Source organism: Copadichromis virginalis, linkage group LG10, assembly GCF_057382275.1.
Source record: "Copadichromis virginalis isolate Kocher_CV1m ecotype Utaka linkage group LG10, C_Virginalis_male_GT1.1, whole genome shotgun sequence".
Classification (NCBI taxonomy): Eukaryota; Metazoa; Chordata; class Actinopteri; order Cichliformes; family Cichlidae; genus Copadichromis; species Copadichromis virginalis.
In genome coordinates this window covers 1,431,525-1,451,750 of record NC_140627.1, presented here as the reverse complement: position 1 = coordinate 1,451,750, position 20,226 = coordinate 1,431,525, and the positions used below count along the sequence as shown (strand labels likewise).

Sequence of the window (20,226 nt, the reverse complement as noted above, 5' to 3'; positions counted from 1 at the left end):
AGCTAAAGATGAGAGGTAGACGGCACGGCTGCATCCAGGTGGGAGTGTGATAGTCACGGACGCATTTACAGAAAAAAAGAAGGAGGCTCGACCTACGTCTGGGACTGACACTGCAGCAGACGCAGCAACAGGTGAATGGCTCTCAGTCGCTGGTTTCCAGTCTGTCGACAGGCCACGCCCACTTGCCACTCCCAGATGTCGGCTAGTGGCAGTTGGCTGAGCACTTGGTCATCAGCTAGCATTTGCTTCAGTATCTCAAAACCTGATGAGCGAGCAGAGAAGAGTTGATGAAGCCGATGTTAATGTGACGTTCAACAAAAAGGCTGCAAAGCGAATCTGAACCCAAACAGAAGGAGGACGGCACCTGTCTGAAAACGGCCCCTGTGTCCCCCCGTTACGGTGAACTTGTAGCCCCACTCTGTGTTGCTCATGTCTGACATGAATCTGTAGTACAGGGTATCACCTGAGAAAGCCAGAGATGCAAATATGAAGTGAACAGTCACACGATCTCAAACGCAAACACACACGGACGGTCCTCACCGGGGATTTCAAAATCGGACCACTTCTGCGGAGACCCACTGAAGTTGTGAACATCTTGGACAAAATCGCTGCTGCTGGACATGATGAGCTCGTCGCAGCCTTCCTCTGTGTAGCAGCGGGAATCGAATTTTACGGACAGGTAGATGGCGCCAGGGATGTGCACCTTGTCCTGAGGGCAGAACACACGACATGAATCCCAACACAGCGCAGGTCTTTGTGGAGTTCAGATGTTCAGTAAAGCACACGTTTGAAGCAACAACAACCGACTCACCTCAAAGTTGGTGTTGTTATCGTACGGGTGTTTGGACTCTCTGACCTGCACTGCCATGCCAGGCTCCTCCATGAACTGGCAAGCAGTGAGAGAGAGACTGCAGAGCATGCTGTGGCTGCAGCCCTTCAGCACCCTCTGAAGAATCTGATTGTAAAAGCAAACAAAGCGGCTTCAGCCCATCGTGTACTCGCACACTACTTTTGTTCACTTCTGCCTCCCGTCTCACCTTCTCCCACGACGGCCGCTCCTCCAGCTGCATCAGCATGTCCAAGATGTAAGCCATGTGCGAGGCCCCGCTCAGCTCCAGGGCCTCCTCGCTCATCGGCGCGTCTGCGGGCCAGTCGGCCAGCAACGACGCCAGCACGTGGCGAGCGTACAGCGTGGCGATGGCCTGGTTGACCTTCACCAGGTACTGACGAACGGCTCGGTTGCTGCGCACATCCAGCTCTTTGTGCAGCAGAGCGGAGCTTTTGGTGCGTCTCTGTTTGGCATAGCTGAGCTGGAGGTCGCTCTCCGAGTTGGTGATGAGCTTCTGGGCTACGACGTTGATCTCCTCTGTGGCCTTTTCACAGTGACTCGGTTTAGACTGCCAGGCCAATCAAGAACATTATCATTTAAAACAACGACTTGTAACACTGACTGAGAAACTGGCTGTTTTAGAGCATTTCTGGAACAACCCACCATGCAAGACACCACAATCATGTCCGTGTCCACAGCCTTGGTGTTCCGCTCCTCAGACCGAGGCCGCCGGCTGGATTGCCACTTCTGGGCCAGCGTACGGATCGTCTCGTCCGTTTTTATCTCTTCTCCATCAAATCTGAAAAGCACAACATCACAGCAAGTTTTAGATTTGAGTGAATCCATGAATCACAAAGTAAATCTTCATCCTCACCTCTTCTGGACCTCCAGGAAGAACGAGTCGGTCCTCTTCATCTGCAGCTCATACATAGCTCGCAGAATGGGCAAAGGGGCGTTTAAGGCATCGTGGGTGATCTGCATTTGGAAGGAAAAAAGTCTTGAGCGTTTTCTTTCACCCCAGGTTTGGCTGCGCGTGTTTGCAGCACAACTCACTTGGAAGCAAATCTTTGTCTCCTCATCCAGACCCTCCAGCGGGTCGGGCTTATTGACATCCGTGTCGTCAGCACAGCAGCTGGAGTGGTCCGAGTCGTGCTCCTTGTCCTGCTCTCGTTGCTCTCGCTCCGGGTCCTGGGCCATGGAATGGATCTCCCTCTTTGAGGAGTACAGCATGATGGAGAGGATCTCCAGGTCGCGCAGCAGCCACAGCTTGCTGAAGCCGGTCCCCTTACTGCACTTCCTCACCAGCAGCTGGGTCAGGCCTGACTCCTGGATGGCTTCATGTGCGTGCTCCACTCCGTGCTTCTTAACAAAAAACACAACAGGACATGAAAAGGAATCGTGCCAAGTTTGTCTGATCAGAGGTGGGATACTGATCATGTTAAACAGGTCGGGGATAGCTTGTTGATAAGAAGCTGTCCAACGTGGAGGGCGGATATGGTTGGAGTACCTTGAGTATGTTATAGAGGCCTTTAAGAGCCAAAGACAGGACCCAGGAAGCCTCCACGGCATCAGAAGAGCCGTTGTCCTGGCTTGTCTGCAACAGGTGGCTAATAATGGAGGTGAAATTGCCCAGGTAGCAACTGAGCAGCGTCTTTGGGCAGCCTTGGCCCTCTGGCTGCCCCGGTAGACTGACCGTGCAAGAATCCTGAGACTGGATGAGTTGGTAGTCCTTCACTACGAAAGCGAACACACAGAAGGTTAATCCAAAGATGACTCCTCATCATACGCGGTCCAGAAGCTACTGTGCTAACCTGTTTTCCTCTTGCGTGTTCTAACGTCCACCACCGCAGCATGGTTCTTTTCTGTGAAGTGTTTCAGCAAGATCATGTTGTGCTTTTCATTGGCGTTGTCGATAAACACCGTCTGGGTGCCCACACACAGCACCTGGCGTGCACACACACACACACACACACACACACACACACACACACACACACACACACACACACACACACACACACACACACACACACACACACACACACGTCACAATAGGCTTCACAGAGTCTCAGTAAGGTTTCAGACTCCACAGCATCAACTGTCTTCTACCCACCTCGGCGAAGCCCACGAGCACCAGCAGTGTGAAGAGGTTGGTGCGCTTCAGAGTCTGCGGCAGCTGCTGAATGCAATGGTCAGTGAAGGCGGCGATGATTGTGCACCACTCGGGGCAAGCATTGAGACTGTGCAAAATGTCTGCCACCGTGCATGCCCAGTCCAAGCCAATGCGACTGCAACCAAACATCCAAACAGCTGTTTACACATCCACAAAAAACAACAACAGGGAAAAACAAACAAACTGGTTTCTATGAGCAGCTGGCGCCACCTCTGCCGTTAGGCCCATAATTTTGTAGTTTCCCTCTATAAAGCCCCGCAGGGGATTTCAAATCGATCGATCTGCGATCGACGTTCAGGGGATTGTAGGATGTACAAACAGTTTTATACATGTTTTATCGTTCAGACATTTTCAGAGGCTCAAAAGTAATTGGACAAAGAGCATCATCAACCCTGGGCACTCGAGCCACAGCTGGCACGCCCAGATGTGGCTCGACACGCATTAACCAGAGAAAGTGCATGAAGAAATAAATATCTACGGCCGGGCCGCACTGCACAGACACAGCTGTGCACTTCTCAACGACGGTATGTGAGCTAACAGCAAACGCCAGCGTCAGCACCACGGAAATACACGGATACATCCGAAGACTCGAGACGCTTTCAGGACTGAGGTGTTCGGACCAATGTTTTCTTTCCTGATCAAACCAGAAAGCTTTAATAAGCAGCTGGATTCGTCTCTCAGACACAGAGGACATCGAAATGCAGCCGACTGAACTGAAAGCTCGACTCTGCGGGGTCAAAGTTCGCAGAACTACGAGCGCAGCTGAATCCACAGCTGTGCGTGTTCATGGAGCTGCACGTTCACCTGCTGCACGTCACTACCTGACACGTTTAACTGTCTTAAAAACACTGCACGGGGCTTATTGACAGTATTCGGCTCACAGATCTGTGTGAGCTGATCTCCCGTCACACTAAGAGTGTCCTCAGGTCTGAATGTGGACGCTCGGAGACTCTGAGTGGGAGACCAGGACCACATTAACACGTGTGTCGTATTGGCCCAGTTTTTCGCATCATTGTTGAGGGGACCATAAATATACAGAGACCATTAAATGCACTTTGCCAACATCTGTGAACAAATACAGTTCGATGAAGTTGTTCATTATAGTAACTGTTGCTATAGAGCGTTACTACATTTATTGTTCATGCACATGAGGACATTTTAGACGGCACTCATCATGCCGACCCTGCTCAAGAGCAAAATGTAGCAGCTGACAGAAAGCAGCAGGATGAATTTGTTGACCAATACTCTGCTCAGATTCAGCCAAATGCTGCAACGCCGATCGCTCAACACTCAATGACTCAAAGCCGAGAGCGTCTCATGGCAAAGACTGGCGCTTTTGTCAGACGCTTAAACTGAACCCAAAAGCTTTTCAGTTACTGAAGAGGAACCTGAAGGCAGAAAGACGGACAAACGAAAAGTATGTGAGGGCAGCTGCAGGTCTGTCAGAGCGCTGATGTCCACGCATTCAAGAAAAGGATTAAAAACAGTCCTTCTCTTTGAAGTGATGTCACTTTGCCCAACTACTATCGAGCCTCTGAAAAAGGGACCAACGTATAAAAAAACAGTTCACGCAGTATTTTGTTAAGGCTCGTGAATAAAGGCTGATCTGCACTTCAATCACATGACTGTTAATTTAAAATCTTTCACACAGAGGCAACTTTGTCCTGTATTTGTGATCAGCAGAGACATCGTCCTGGCTCGTCTGCAACAGGTGGATAATAACATAATGATATTTACCTGTCTAAACAGACGGCGCCCAGGCTGAAAAGCAGCTGTATGGTCTTCCAGCCCTGGATGTCTGAACAGGACATCTCTCCTTGTATCAGCAACTCATACTTGTCAGCCAGAGCCTCTGTCACAGCAGCGTCAGCCTCCATCGGAGGGATCCGGAGCAGCAGCTGACCCAGGAGGCCTAAGGTGAGGTGGTAGGTCTCATTCAGAGAGCCAGCATTGGAAATGACTGCCTTAAAAAGCTGTGGCAGCATGGAGCTCAGACTGGGCAGACACAGGGAACAGCCCTGACAGGAAGACAGCACACGTGAGGATAAGAGGAGAATATGTCAGCGCAGTCATAGGAGTGACGAACCTTTAGAAACATGTACAAAATCATTTATACTGTCCAACAGTTGGACAACAAGGTGCCGTCCATCAAGGCTCGCCGTTTGTCCACTTCTCATTGTTTAAATGTGTAATTCAGCTTCTTCGTACTGACTGGAGTTTCCCTGAGAGTCTGCTGTATGGCCCACAGTGTCATCTGGGCCAGCCCGACCTCAGCCAAGCTAAACGGCTGACAGCAGATTAGCCTTGTAGCTGTAACTCCATATTTATTGCACAGACATGAGAGCTGTATCTCCTATCTTAATGTTTTAACCCCACAAAATGATTTTGGTCTCTTACTGGTTTGGCTGGAGGTAGCATGGCTGCCAGCAGTCCCAGGATCCTCTCTCTTGAGCACTCGGAGAACACGTGCCCCTGAAGGGGAACTGGGGGCAGCCTATCGTCAGTTTCCTTGACAACATCAGATGTTGGCGAGTTGACTGCTCCTGGTCCACAATTTGGAGCAAAGAAGAGTAAATAAATAAATGAATACATTGAGTTGAACCAGGCCGAGCGTCTGGGTGAAAGCACTCACGTCGGACCACAGGAGAGAGGGCGTCTTCGCTGGACACTGACGGGGTCTGGCTGAGCCGGGCGGAGTCTAGGGTGTCTTGAGTGACCAGCTTCTTTTTGTCCCCCGGCCCACTGCTCGGAGGGAGCGACAACTCTGGCTGAGCAGGAGGAGGACAGCTCCCCTCCTCTGCCTTTTTCTCATCTGACGGTTTGTCCTGTTTGACAGAGGACAGGCTGACTTTTACGCGTTTCTGCATCTTTTCTGTAAATCGGCGAGACCCAAACATGAGGACGTCACATTATCTTTGAACATGAGTTGCATTCCCCACCTTGTGCTTAGGAGATGAAGGAGAGCAGATTGCTGCTGTGCTACCAGGGAGCGAGGAGGTGTCCGTGGCTGTGCTGAGCTCTTGAGAGGACTCGGGAGAGACTGGACACAGCTCGCTGTCAGAAGCAGAATCGTTGGTGGACAGCAGAGCAAGCAAAGCAGAGGAACGGAAACCTATGCAGAGCACAGGAGAAACAGAGAGTATTACATGTTAATAACCAGTCTGTGCAACGTAAAATTATGCAAGTGCTACACTGCTGTGAACTTACCTTTGCCAGTCTGTCCTTTGAGCAAGCAGTCAGTGATGAGCTGGGAGCAGTGGGTCTGCAGGGCTTTGGCCACGTTCAGAGTGTCGCTGTCCAAGGTGTCTCCATCCGTTTGCTTCTCGCTGCTCAGCTCTGACGTGTACAGGGCCAAAGCAGCAAACAGCAGCCAGGAGTAGTTGTGGATGTAGGGCTGGATGAGACGGTGGCGATCGCTGATCCGTATGGTCACCATGGGGTACACAGTGATCCGATGGGTGGGCAGGTGGCTGGCGATGGGACGATAACCATTTAATAAAAGGAGAACTAAAGAGGCCAACCTCAACATTAAATGTGAGTTGACGCGCGTCACCTGTCAGGATACTTCTTTGCGTGGTAACAACCGAAGCACAGGTCAAAGTCTTCACACACGTTGCAGTTGATCCTGCTGCCTACAATAAGCCCCTGGCAATGATCGCAGGCATATTCCATGTTTACCATCTCATGGTCATCCTCGTGGCCTTCAGGCTTGGCACCACCTGGTTTACATATACACGCATCCAGAGTGAGTATAACTACGACTACGGGAAGGTCCTCTGATCATCGGTGTCATGCACTTACTAAGGAAGCAGGTCTTGCAGAGGTCCATGTCCATGCACTGCAGACATCGGTAGCGGTGCCAAGGTGCCATCCTCTCACAGCCATCGCAAGAGATCACGACGTTGAGCAGGTCACAATAGCGGGCAATGAACATGTGCATCTGTGGACGGAGCACGTGCCTGATTAGAGTTTTTAAAATGACGGAGCATGCGTGCACATGTGTGTAAGCTGCAGCACGAATCTGCAGGTTTTTGTAAATGCAAAGGGAAGAATGTGGAGAAGAGAAAACGCAGCCAGCTTTGAGGCGAGTCTGGCTGTGAACATTGAAACGTTCATGTAGGGCTGCGCGATACGACCAGAATCTCATATCCCGATATAAGACATCTATCGTCCGATAACGATATAAATCACAAATTTAACATTTTCTGTAAATTCTGTGAATCTCGGGCAGCTCGACGTGAAGTGTTTCCTGCTGCGCGTCATGTAGCTGGAGTCGAGTGTTTTAACCGATGCATGAAACGATACATTTTTAGACATAAGTTGTAACGGCGCCGTTTTCTTTGTGAGTATTTATTACACGGCGTGCTGCGGGGAAAAGCCTGTTCTAACGTTTGAGTCTAAGCTTTATTTTTTAGCACCTGGCGGCTCTTTTTTAATTCTCATCTGTAAATAATCTGCATCTTTCACGTGATTCAGTTTATTTTGAAAAGTCTCAACAGGATCTTGAGCTTTATTGTGAAAGGTTTATGTGGAACATAAACAAGCGGACACGCGATGCTGTTACCGTCGCTGTTGCTAATGACAACGCATAAAAACAGGCGCTTGTGCGTCAGCAGTGTGGGTATATTAAATATAAGAGAAAGAGAACTAATAAATTAACACAGCCACTACAGTGACATCAGAACCATGTAAAAATATTGCCGTAAACAGTTTTTGTGACACCACGAAACAAACGACAGCGTAAAATGAAAGAACGTTTTTATATCGTCATCTGATATATATGGTTATATCAAACAGTCCTACGTTCATGGACTGCAGTGTACCTTCCTCCTGTCCTCCATCGATTCCTCTTCATCAATTTTGTCATACCACTTCTCAAACATCCCGTCCATACACTCATCCATCCACTCCTGGTTCTTCTTGTAGTCTGCAATCTCGTCCTCCTCTGTCCACTGACTGCAGATGAAGTTAAACCACAGAAGAAACTTTATGAATGAAGCAGTTTGTGAAAACTGAGGTGTCTTTTGCCTTCTTCAGCAGCTTTTCGTACATTTAGACGAGCACTGAGATTACCTGATGGCAGTGTCATGGACGCTGATGTTCTCCTGAGACATGCTGAGGAGGAGGTCAGGAAGATTGATGCTCAGGAAGAAAGGAAGATCGTGCGCCTCCCAGTTCATGTCCAGGAGGTGCAACAAGCAGGTCTGCACACACGACAGGGCCGGCAGAAACGCTCTGTGGGGCAGTGATCGCGATCAGGTCACCGTGCACGCACTTTCACAACAACACTTCCTGCACTTGCAACAAATCTAAATTCACAAAATCACGACGGGTTAGAGGAAAGCGCTCACTTCTCATTGAGGCTGCTGAAGCCCTGTACCGCCTCCACAAGCATGAGCACCAGCTGATGGTAGGAGCGCCTCACTTCCTCTCCCAGCTTTTGCCCGCTGTCTGACAGCTGAGAGAAATAACTGGAAAACACAAAGAAAATGTTGTTTCTGTGCAGCCAGTCAGCAAAACACCAAACTGACATCGGTGACTACTCTCCAAAAAGACTTGAGAACCAAACTAAACTGCTGCCATCACATTTTGGGACACAACTGTTAAAAACCTCTTGCTGTAAAAAGTCTTCTGGGGCCTGGAGAGACTCTGCGTGCTTTGCTGCAATCTGCAGAGTTTAACCCTTTAACTGGGTGAGTGTTTAAAGCAGGGGTGTCCAACTCCAGGCCTCGAGGGCCGGAGTCCTGCAGGTTTCAGAACTCATCCTGGGTCAACACACTTGAATCACATAATTAGTTCATTTAGGCCTCTGGAGAACTTGAGGAGGTCATTTAGCCGTTTAAATCAGCTGTGTTGGATCAAGGACACGTCTAAAACCTGCAGGACACCGGCACTCGGGGCCTGGAGTCGGACACCCCTGCTTTAAAAGGTAAATTAGGTCAGGGTTTAAAGGGTTAAATGAATCCATTCATTTATTTTCATTATGGAAATCTAAGACCTACTATCCCACTAGGACCAGTATGCGTGCAGCATCATATTCTGTGACCTTATTCTGATTGCTCCTGTGTCATGGAGGTTCATGCGTAAATGAATTAAAACGGAAAAACTGAGATTTACCAGGTAAAGTCTTTTTGGCATGCCAGCAGCTCCTGTAGGAACAGGATGCAGGGGGCTTGGAAGAGGTGCGGCTGTCCCATGGAGTGGAAGCACTGCTGAACCATCTCCAGCACCTTGCACACACTCAGGGCCTGCGCTTTGTTCAGAGACAGCGTCTGCAGAATGCTGCAGGAAGAAGAACGAGGACTTAACCCTGGATGCAAGTCTCATTATGCGTTACCAAACAGGAGAGTAGCAGTTTCTCACCTCGCTGTTGTGAGAGCCTGGTCCTTTATGAAGTTTAGGATGTGTTTGAGTATCGGGTAGCGATCTTTGACTGAGGGAGTCATGCGAGGCTCTTCTATAGAGCGGCAGGACAGGAGACGAAGGCGTGCCCGACTGAACGGAGCTTTGCGGTTGTAAGCAGAGGGGGAGGCTGGCTCCCCAGGCTGGGGGGAGAGACTCTCTGTCGAGTCTCGATGGGTTCGCCTGCTGTGGCCACATGAGGATGAGTTGGGAATGAGAGTACCGGACGACTGACTCTGTCCAGACCTGGACTCGTAGCTTTCCTCAGACCCTGCAGCCTGAGGTCCCACAGATGAGCTGGCTTGGAAGTCTCCTTCTGAAATAGAACTTGATTGGAACAGCAGAGCACTGCTGCTCTCTGTGGCTCTGGGAGCGTCGCTGCCTTGGCATGGAACGCCGCAAGGAGCAAATCGGAACAACAAGAGGCTCTTCTCGATGCACATCTCAGCTGAGAACAAGAAGAAAGAGTTAAAATGTCAGGAAAAAGCAAAGTAAAACCAAGACATGACATTAAAAAGGAAGAAGCACTCACCCAGTGTCTCCATGGTAACCTCATCAGGACCACCTTCCCGCTCGTCATGATTGTTCATCTTGCCAACCAGATATCTCTGCTTCATCTCCAGCTAACAGGAAATAGATCCCAGCAGAGTCACAGGTCAGAAACATGAAAAGCACGAGCCAGCGGAGATGTCCCGTGTTACACTCACCATCCACGTTCTGATGCTGTCTGCTAGTGAATACACCTGCACGAACTCTTCACTCAGACTGGATTTACAGTCCGGATTAACTACTAGCACAAAAACACAGATGGGAGAAAATCATTCAGAAGATTAATTAAGGAACAAACTCACAAAAACACAGCTGTATGAGCGCTGATTACCATAGCTAAGAAGTGCGAGGTTGAGGGCCGGTGTGTGGTACACCATGGCTGCCCAAATGGCATTCACAGCTTGGTCTATCTTTGACCCAGCGGTGATCTCGTTCCTCATCGCCTGTTTCCTGCAAGCCTGCATGAGGGTCCTCATCAGCTCTGTTCTAGCGTCTGTTAGCTCCTGTGAAGGGTTCCAGCGAGCAAAGTCCTCCAGGAAGCCCGTCGGCTCATCCAGAGTCCACGTGCTCGCCTACCACACAGAAAAAGAAAAACACCATCAGAGCATCTTCCAGTCGAGGTCACCGACTAATGCAACAGCAGCATCCGGTGCTTGTACGTAACTGAGGCAGCAGAGCGTTTTTTACCTGCTCTGTGATTGTTTTTGTTCGGGTCGCCTCCCTTTTGTCACACAGCCCATGTCTCAGGATGGGTTTCCATAAAGGTGAAGACTGAACATGGGACATTTTCCCTGATGGAAGTTCCTTTACACTGCGAACCTCTGGAGACAGAAACCCACAATAATACACGCTAGTGCCTCAAACTGGTTTCTTTTCTGCTCTGATAAACTGCGACTCAGGCCAGCCTCATGAAAACCGTCTCACCGTGCGGAGATTTCAACGCCAGCGTTCTGGATGCAAGGCGACCCATCAGACGAGCCACCAGCAGCTGCAGATCTGACATCCAAGAAATGGTGATGTCTGGTAAACCCAGCGCTGTTACAGTGAACTTATAGCCCCACTCGTTGTTGCTGCTGTCAGAGTGGAAGAGGAACTGCAGCTGGGGACCGGTGTCAAAGGTCACTTTCTAAAGGAGCAAACACACAAGGACACATTCGTAAACATCAGTGACGCATCTGAAGACCGGCCTGTGATTTTCCTTCGCCTACCTTTGGCCACTTCTCAGTTCCGACCTTCATGTCGTAGCGGACCTTTCCCCCTCTGGAATCTGTGAATTCTAAGTAGTCGTATCTGCGAATATTGTGAGCACAGTTAACAGGATAAAATCCCCACAAAGGATTTCAAAGACAAACAAATAAACATTTACAAACACGTCACCTCTTCTCTGTTTCACAGCGTTCATCAAACTCCACCTCGAACGACGTCGCACCGGGGCAGGCGAAGATGCTCGTCTCGTGGCGGCTGTTCTCGTAGTTGTGCGGGGACTCCATGTTCCAGGTCCTTAGCACCACCGGCTGCTGGGGTTGGTGCCAGTTCTCTTGATCCACCTTATAGTGACAGGTTACAACAAGTTTGTGGACTGCTGCACTGTTTGTGTAGCTCTGAACACCACACAGTGGATCAACTCAAACACATCAAAACGAGGCTGAACGCAGACTTTCAGCATCACTTGTAGAAGTATTATGTCACAGGAAATACAGACATTTTTAGACATAGTACGTTTATATAGCCTCCGTTATCTGAAGGTCAAAAGTAACTGGACTGATAATACAAGTACCTCTGTTGTGCATTTCAGAAAGAAACACTGGCTTTCTTCCCACAAAAACACGTGATTTGCCTTTCTTATGGTTTTAAATACTTTTCACCACTAATTAGACTGGTCCTTCTGGACCCTCCATTCCCCAAATACATGATATCGGCTTCATTCGCACCCCTACGATGGGTGGAGGCAACAGAAATGCTAGCGGTCAAAGTGGACTGACCTTAGAAAAGATGTCTCCGGTGTCGCTTGACAGGCTTCTGAGCAGCTCAACGAGCGAGGAGAAGCTTTGCAGCAGCAGGCTGTGGGGGATGTCCAAAGGGCACAGCTCCAAGAGGAAGATCATCTGCCAGGACCCAAACCAATTATTCACAACGCACTATTCTAGATGTGTCTATGAAGCCAATTAAAGTGCATAACACAAGAGAGCATTACCAGTTGTCTGAAGACTGTGGCTATGATAGAGCTGCCTAATTTTGCAGTAATCTGAGCTCCAGTGTACCTCTCCAAGAGCGAGCCAAGGATCGACTTGACACTTTCCAAGAACTGATCCACATCTATTGAAAACAAATCATCATACAGCTTAGTCACACATGCTCTGATAAACACACAACCCCTGACAATCACGTATGTCGTCAGGAATGACGCGTCTCACATTTCAGCAGGATGTCTCTGGCCAGCTCCATTGCAATGGCCGTGGACGCTCCTCCTTTGAGCTGCAGGTAGCACCAGGAGAGCAGACTGCCCTGCAGAGCCCAGAACAACGACAGCAGGACCGATCTGCTGGCGCCGCTATTCTCATCCACCATCATGACCTCACACTGAAGGACAGAAGACACGAGGAGAAGCGAACTTTAGAAAGACAAAAGAAACGTTCAATGTCCACCCGTGAGAAGCGGGCTTACCTCTCTGGTGGCAACCAGGAGCAGCGTCTCCATGACTGAGAGTATTGGGCTGATGTCAAAGTCTGAGGGAGCTCCTTTAGGAGGGAGCAGCAGAAGGCCACTTGGATCCTGATCGCTGCAGAGGAAGCACAGACGTCACCGACTCCTCGGGATGTCTCATGTTGACAGGACCATATGATGACGTGTTTGTACAGCGCTTACCTGAAGTAATTACAAAGGGATTCAAAGGTAACCTTCACCGACTCTGGCTGATCCTCCTCTGTAATGTTCTTCTGGAAAAACACAAAAATACACATTAGGAGAATCGTTACGCTGCTGCTGCTTAATAACACTTACAAACTCACCATCATGTGAAAGAGTTTGTCTCGCCTGACACGTTTATCAGGGAAGAAAACAGCCGCTCCATGAAGAACGGCCTTCACCGCTTCTGTGTGCAAAGCCTTTTCCACGGATGTCTCACCTTCCGGACTGTCCACAACTACAACAAAAACCACAAACAGGGTTGCTACGCCGGATTTCTCTGATGCTTACAAAGCTGCTCCCTCGCTCTGTGACGGCTCCTTACTGTGACAGAGGTGAGTGTAGAGCTCCCACACAGCCCTCATAGAGTCACTGAGATCATCTCTGCTGCTGGACATGGATGGACGAGCTGCTGCGCCAGCTTCATCTGGTACTTTGCTCTCCTCTTTGCCCCGGGACTCCCGGGGGGTGGGCAGCATGGGGAAACAGTTCTGCATCAGCTGGAGGAGGAGAACTCTGCTCTTCGTCACCTCCTCGCCCTCACTGGAAGAAAGAAACATGCTAACTTGCAGCAGCCATGGACTCCCACTGACTGACTCAGTGGTAATTATCATTCCAGTAATTCTAACAAGTGCCAGCCTTGGCAGAGAGAAGAGCTTCACTCACATCTCCCTGAGTTTGCTGTAGAAGCTCCAGAAGAGGCTCAGGCTGAGGCCACTGAACTCCAACAGATACTTCTGCTTGCAGTGAGAGGCATCCTGTAGACACAACACGCAGCTCTATCAGTCATAAAGAGATGGGAAACATGTTGCAATGACTCTGAATGGCCATCAGGGGGCGCACTGTCTCATGTCTCAGGTTAGTTTACTGATTTCGTACAGGTTACATGTTTCTCTTGCTTTCTTGTAGGTTTCTTCATCTTAAATGCAGGAGTTTCCTCTTCAGCACTTTCCAGATTAATAACGGTCTTAATAGTATTCAAACTATATCTGAATGTGGCCCAGTGACGACTGCGTTCATCCTACGGTCCCTGCACCGTGCTGAGTGGCAGTTTTCTTTTTTTATCTGAATGATTTTATCACCGATAAAGTTGGTTTTTCTTGCCTGTTATGATTCAACCAAATGCAGCTGCCTTTGTTATGCAAGTCAGTCTTTACAGCTCTACTAACTCCTGCTAATGGAGACTCGTCACCAGCTGATTGTGCTCACAGGTCTACTGCCCAGAACCTCTGATCTCAGAGGAGCCAGCAGGAAATGACAGGGTTTAGTGATGGAGCAGATCCTCGTGGGAAATGTAGGTGTTTGCAAAACACAGCAGTGGAGTTTACTGAGGTTATTGAGCCCAGTGGGAGCATTGTGAGTGGCGTTATTGCCACGCTCACACGTTTCCAAACCAGTGTGACCGTGTCTGGTTTCAGGACACTTAAGGTGCATGGCGGCGTGCACTAGCTATGACTGAAACGTCACCGAGGGAACGCGGCCTCAACATTGAGCTGCTAGCTGTCTAACTCGCCACAGTAACTCATCAGTGCTGCTGAATCAGCACGCCTTTTGCTCCATCAGCCAACACGTCTGTGGCTGCGCTGACTGGATGCTGATAATCCTGATCACCCTCTGTACCGCTTACAGGACACACAGAAGGACGCTCTCTTTAAAATCTGTTTCAGATGCAGGAAATCTTTACCACCTCATACCTGCATTCATTTCAGATTTAAGCTCGAGTCTTAGTTTAATACAAAGAAAGAAAACTTTTTTTAAACTCTTCAGAGCCATTTCGTCTTGTGATGCTTTTTTCCTCTTACATTTTAATATAGTGAAAGTCATTTTTCATGTTTTGGCTGCTGTCACACAGTAATTTCCCAATTTTGGGGATAAAATGGGGTATTTTTATCTAACAAGTAGGTACCATGTCTCGTGTGAGCTGCTGTATGAAGAAGAGCGTCTTGTTTAGCAGACAAAGGCCGGTAACAGCATCACCGTCAAAGCTCTCTCCTTTCGGACTGAGGTCATCCAGGTCTGCGAGCCTCTCTGTCCCAGGGCACAAGTAGCCACTGAAGCTGAGGGACTGCACACCAAGGCGCTCGGCGTTGTCCTGCCTGGTGCACAGGAATTTCACCATCAGGAACTGTGAAGACGGAAGAATTACAGGTGGTGTGACAATGACAGCACAATATTAAAGACTAACTAAACGTTCACCAATAATGAAGGGAGCTGACTAACTGGATGTAGTGTGTACCTTGGCAACACGACACTGCTGCAGCTTGATCTCCACATCATTCCAGTCGTCCTCCAGCTCAAACCAGCCAATCGGCTCGTCTTCACTCTGCGCTGGAGTCCTGGCGCTGCAGGTCAGGTGACAGCATGGTGTAATAATAATAATGATACAAATTTAAAATAGCAGAGTGGAGAGGTTATGTGGGATAAGCTGTTTTGAACAAGTGAGTTTTGAGTTGGGACTTAAAGAGAGAGAAGGAAGTGAGATTTCTTAAATCAGGAGGTCGGGAATTCCAGAGTCGAGCAGCTGAAAGCTCCCCATGGTGGCAAGACGAGGAGAGGGGACGGAGAGAGAAAGAGAAGAAGAAGATCTGAGACACCGAGATGGGGCGGTGATGTGAACCAGGTCAGAGAGATGTGGAGGGGAGAGAGATGATGAATAGCCTTCAATGTGTACAAGAGTATTTTGAAATTGATGCGATATTTGACCAATGAAGCTGCTGCCGGACAGGAGTGATGTGGTGGACAGAAGGGGTCCAGGTGATGATACGAGCAGCAGAGTCCTGTGTTGGAGCTTGATGGTGGATTTTTGAGTAAGACCAGAAAGAAGTGAATTACAGTAATCAATCCAGGAAGTAACAAGGCTGTGGACAAGAATGGCAGCGGCATGTGGGGAGAGAGAAGGACGGAGACGATTAATGTTGCGCAACTGAAAATATGCAGACCGAGTGACGTTATTAATGTGTGAATTTAAAGACAGAGTACTGTGGAGGATGAGACCCAGACTTTTCACAGAGGAAGACAAGAAGACCGGCGAGTTATTGATAATAACAGAGAAACTGTTGGTTCTGGATAATGTAGATTTAGAGCCGACCAAGAGGAGCTCGGATTTGTTACTGTTGAGTTTGAGAAAATTAGAAGAGAACCATGAATTTAGTTCAGCTAAGCAGAGGGTGAGGGAGGACGGGGGAGAGCAGAATCAGGTTTAGTGGACAGATACAGCTGGGTGTCATCAGCATAACAGTGAAACTGGATATTGTGTTTATGGAAAATGTGTCCAAGCGGAAGAAGGTAGATAATGAAAAGAAGGGGCCCAGGACAGATCCCTGCGGCACGCCAGTGCTCAGAGGGAAGGACTGAGAAGAGAAGGATTTGAGTTGAATAAACTGAGAGCGGTCAGACAGGTATGATTTAAACCAGGCTAGTGGAGTATGGGAGAGACTGATGGAGGCTAGCCTACTGAGGAGAACAGAGTGAGAAATAGTGTCGACAGCAGCACTCAGATCGAGGAGAATAAGAAAGTAAACCGGAGTCAGCTGCCATAAGAAGATCTTTGGTTACTTTTATAAGTGCTGTTCCTGTGCTGTGGGACTGGAACTGTTCATACAGATTATTATTAGTTAAACGTGAGTGGAGTTGTGTGCAACTATTTTCTCAAGAAGTTTTGAAAGGACTGGTCGATTGGAAATAGGCTGAAAATTCTCAAAATGACTGGGATCTAGACCAGTTTTTTTCAATATTGGGTGGGCGGCAAGTTTGAGGGAAGCAGGAACAGTTCCAGTGGTAAGTGAAGAGCAGATGATAGCAGGTATGAGGGGAAGCAAAGAAGGCAGACATGCCTTGTGTCAGCTACACACAGTATCAACCACTGAGGGCCCCACACACATACAGACTGCTGAGGGGTCTAAAGTTTGTCCCACTTTTAGGACTGGATGGTTCATTTTAGTGAGACGGTGTCAGTCTGTTCTTATCACAGGAGCATTTCAAACTAACATATAGGAACAAATAAATAGTTAAAAATAGCTGCAAATCCTTACCTGCTTTGTACAAACTCTTTGAAGTCCTTGTAGTCCCAGGAGTGATACTTTTTAAACCTTTTGAAGTGTTTCTCTGCATCGAAAGGGTCGTCCTCCTTATACGCAAACACTAAACCACATTTCGGTCCAATGGCTCCTTTCCGCACCTTGTCACACAAACACAGTGTAAGACCTGCAGCACCGTAATCCTCCGTCACTCTCTAGGTTATTGTATTTTGCACTGTAATGGTAAAATTATAGGCCGTCTCACTTTGATCTTTATCTGAGTGACCTGGAAGTTGCTCTGGTCCTCCGTCGAGAGGATTACGCTGGCTTTCAAACGGCCGGCTTCTGTGAGAAAACCTGCAAAGGACAAAGTATCCAGCAGCACTTTACGTCATGTTGATTTTGTACTCAATCTGAAGAACAGTCGTTATTGATCTCAGCTGTACCATCTCCAGTGGAGTACTCTGTTAGCATGTTCTCTGGTCCTGATTTCTCATCTTTGCTCTTCACATCACAGGCCTGTAAGTGCAGCTGGAGCGGCTTCCCTGTAATAAGCCAGAACGTCCAATCACAGCACACTTAATCATATGATCGCGTTCCATTACGTTGCAACTTTGTTACTACACTGGAGGACGGGAAGGCAGTAATCAGCACACTGCAGCGCAGCTTTGTAAAAGAAGAAGCAATTTTCCACTAATGCAACTCCTCCTCAGAAATGGCACTTTCTCAGATTTCAACGTCCTCGTGTGAAGAAGAGGAAAAGAAGAGCCGTTTACGTTACCGTTGCGATACAGCAGTCGTAGCCGGACCGAAGCCATAGAGACGATGAGAGGCGAGGCCTTGTACTTGGTGTCTAAATGATCACTGATGCAGGACAGGGCCTGAATGACTTTTGCCACACTCCCTCTGGCGAGGGCGAAGGCCAGGAGGGTCAGCTCTACATCAGGACTCACACAGCAGCTGCACACAGGAGAACAAATACTTTGCCATGAGTCAAACTTGTCGTGCCAGCGCACACTTTCCTTTTTTATACAAGCTCTAATGCCATGCTCACACGCTCAGCAGCATGTGCCTGCTGTGTTGTTGTTTAAACTGACTGCAGAGCTTTATTCACACACCGCGGGCTCAAAGGCCACACCTGACCTCAGCTGAACTTAGGAAGTGTTTCCTGTATAACCCAAGTGGATCGAGTAGTTCTAGCAACAATTCGACACATTGGAAATCGTAAATGCAAACTGATATTAAATTGTTTTAAATTTGTCAGAAGGTTAAAAAATGTGAATTTCCTGACGGTGAATTAATGGTTGTGGCTTTACAGAGTTAATAAAGGGACTCTACACAAGTAGATGTTTCCACCTTAAACAAGCTGTTTTACTTCCTCCTCATTTCAGCCTATGAGAACAGAACACGTGGGACTTGTAAGCACACAGAGCTGTGTGCATGGATGACCAGATTAGGGATAACTTAGTGACATCATACATATCTAAGAGTAGAAAAAACAATGTTTTTCTGCCTCTGTCGGCAGAATTAGATTTGCAGAGCACCAAATGGAACAAAGTGTGTCGCCGCCTCAGTTAACCAGTATTTTTGTTTCCACCCGCTTTTACTGAGATGACGTCAGCATGGTGAGCTCAGTGTGGTGTCCGTGCCACAATGCCTTACTCTGCTATCCTGAGGAGAAATCCATCCACCTCCTCCAAGATGTTCGCAGAAAAGAACCTGGGGAACTCTGTGGATGACGGTGTAAGGGACAATGGCGGCATGTGACGCAAGGCTTTTCTAAAAGTGAATCAACAAAAGAAACCAGTGGCATCAGTAGGAATCTTACAAATGTGATGTCAATAAACACATGCAGTGAGCTCTGCATCTTACTGTGTGCTCTGAAGGACGGTCTGGGCAAGTGCAGGGTTCGTCTCCATGGACGCAGTGACCAAAGAGGTGAGGAGAGACAGGTACCAGACGGCTGAAGCATCCGAAACAGACATCTCTTTATTCTTGGTAATCTGATAACCCAGCGTCTTCAAGCCGTGAATCCGTGTGTCGCATCCATCACTCAGGCACCGCTTAATGTTGATTTGGATGTCTGGGATTTAGTGACAAGTTTATGTGGTTAACGGAAAAATCTGATACATCCCACAGGAAAGAAAGGAGAGCACCGTTGAAGATGCTGTAGAATAAATATTGATTAGGGAGGCACATGTGAAACACATGACTTAACTATGGGGACCTCAATACATGCAAAGCACAGCTACGATTTTTAAGTGTGTGTGTGATTATTAAAAAGGAGCACATGTGGAGCATACATAGGCCTGTAAGCTGAAAAACAGACTCTCTCTTGGACTGGATCCCCTCGATCTTCAGCTTGTGGAAGCCTGCATGTGGCCCCAATAAGGAGGCACAACTGTATGACCCCACAAAGCTCATATGAAGCTTACACCATGCTTTATGTTCAGACAGGTGACAGTGTGACCTAGAAGCATCAGTGAGATGGTGACTCACAGGGGTGTGTGATGTTGGCATTCTCCAAGAGAGCTACATAGCCCGTGACATTGCTCGGGATGCGGATGTCTCTGATCTCCTGCAAAGAACGCCGGTTCTTCCCCACAGCAACTGACACTAGCTGAGGCATATAGCTGTGGTCATTAGAAGCCACGGCAATGGCCAAACGTCTCAAAACAACATCCGGTTTCATTTTTAGTCTGGGAAGGGAGAAAGGAGATGAGTTTCCACCTTAGATCGGTTAATAGACTTGCTTAGAAACATCAGAAACTCAGCTGCCTTTTACCGTATCCAGTGCGAGCGAGCACTGCCGTCAGACTGCCAGAAAGATGCCGTTTCCCCATTTGTCATCTTGTAGATGTCAGCAACATTGGACGAAGCTTCTATTGTGCTGTAGCACTGAGTGACGACCTTGACCATGTCTACGTCTGGGTCACGGTCCAGCTCTGCTCTGTACTGAATATCCAAATCTGAAAGAAAAACTCACATGAGGACAGCCTCACCACAGGCGTGGCGCTGCTGGATGTGCATTTAGCCTTAAATTACTAAAGAGAACACTCATGCTCACCTTTCTCCTTCTGCAAGAGGAATTCCAAGAAGTCCTGCACCACACTGGACCTCATGGTACAGATACTGTTGTAGCCCTCTAAAATTGGGAAAGGGATGGCACTGCTGGGAATACGATTCCTGTGTAAGAACTTTAGAATTTTAGAGGCGTGTGCTCCTAATCGGTCTTTGGTCTTGGAGAATATGTCCACAAAACCTGTGGAAAGGAAAACACAAGAGAAATGAACGGGTTAACTTTTCGGCCACACGCTGGCTGCACTGATTCAAATAAGGTCGAGTTTGTTTAT

General features: G+C 48.3%; 1 protein-coding gene across 5 annotated transcripts in view; it reads right to left on the bottom strand.

The window, feature by feature from the left end:
* zzef1 (zinc finger, ZZ-type with EF hand domain 1) overlaps positions 1–20,226 on the bottom strand; it is a 29,153-nt gene that overhangs the window by 7,256 nt on the left and 1,671 nt on the right. The window contains exons 3-51 of one of the 5 annotated variants that reach the window (XM_085469378.1): positions 19,941–20,135; positions 19,659–19,842; positions 19,373–19,572; positions 18,746–18,956; positions 18,536–18,652; positions 17,655–17,833; positions 17,320–17,418; positions 17,139–17,230; positions 16,889–17,034; positions 15,094–15,199; positions 14,764–14,982; positions 13,524–13,615; positions 13,183–13,400; positions 12,962–13,095; positions 12,819–12,889; positions 12,618–12,732; positions 12,368–12,533; positions 12,148–12,269; positions 11,936–12,058; positions 11,331–11,500; positions 11,162–11,243; positions 10,878–11,079; positions 10,641–10,774; positions 10,285–10,525; positions 10,112–10,194; positions 9,937–10,027; positions 9,366–9,852; positions 9,120–9,284; positions 8,354–8,473; positions 8,076–8,237; positions 7,826–7,958; positions 6,804–6,942; positions 6,556–6,721; positions 6,210–6,472; positions 5,942–6,114; positions 5,635–5,827; positions 5,400–5,545; positions 4,740–5,020; positions 2,943–3,117; positions 2,641–2,773; positions 2,337–2,563; positions 1,883–2,191; positions 1,704–1,804; positions 1,493–1,628; positions 1,038–1,397; positions 812–955; positions 541–709; positions 365–463; positions 97–262 (exon numbers count right to left, since the gene is read on the bottom strand). In XM_085469378.1, the coding sequence (XP_085325504.1) occupies positions 97–262; positions 365–463; positions 541–709; positions 812–955; positions 1,038–1,397; positions 1,493–1,628; positions 1,704–1,804; positions 1,883–2,191; positions 2,337–2,563; positions 2,641–2,773; positions 2,943–3,117; positions 4,740–5,020; positions 5,400–5,545; positions 5,635–5,827; positions 5,942–6,114; positions 6,210–6,472; positions 6,556–6,721; positions 6,804–6,942; positions 7,826–7,958; positions 8,076–8,237; positions 8,354–8,473; positions 9,120–9,284; positions 9,366–9,852; positions 9,937–10,027; positions 10,112–10,194; positions 10,285–10,525; positions 10,641–10,774; positions 10,878–11,079; positions 11,162–11,243; positions 11,331–11,500; positions 11,936–12,058; positions 12,148–12,269; positions 12,368–12,533; positions 12,618–12,732; positions 12,819–12,889; positions 12,962–13,095; positions 13,183–13,400; positions 13,524–13,615; positions 14,764–14,982; positions 15,094–15,199; positions 16,889–17,034; positions 17,139–17,230; positions 17,320–17,418; positions 17,655–17,833; positions 18,536–18,652; positions 18,746–18,956; positions 19,373–19,572; positions 19,659–19,842; positions 19,941–20,135 (8,239 nt within the window). The remainder of the gene's footprint in view (positions 1–96; positions 263–364; positions 464–540; positions 710–811; positions 956–1,037; positions 1,398–1,492; positions 1,629–1,703; positions 1,805–1,882; positions 2,192–2,336; positions 2,564–2,640; positions 2,774–2,942; positions 3,118–4,739; positions 5,021–5,399; positions 5,546–5,634; positions 5,828–5,941; positions 6,115–6,209; positions 6,473–6,555; positions 6,722–6,803; positions 6,943–7,825; positions 7,959–8,075; positions 8,238–8,353; positions 8,474–9,119; positions 9,285–9,365; positions 9,853–9,936; positions 10,028–10,111; positions 10,195–10,284; positions 10,526–10,640; positions 10,775–10,877; positions 11,080–11,161; positions 11,244–11,330; positions 11,501–11,935; positions 12,059–12,147; positions 12,270–12,367; positions 12,534–12,617; positions 12,733–12,818; positions 12,890–12,961; positions 13,096–13,182; positions 13,401–13,523; positions 13,616–14,763; positions 14,983–15,093; positions 15,200–16,888; positions 17,035–17,138; positions 17,231–17,319; positions 17,419–17,654; positions 17,834–18,535; positions 18,653–18,745; positions 18,957–19,372; positions 19,573–19,658; positions 19,843–19,940; positions 20,136–20,226) is intronic. The other 4 variants (XM_085469381.1, XM_085469379.1, XM_085469380.1 and 1 more) reach the window with 4 other exon arrangements.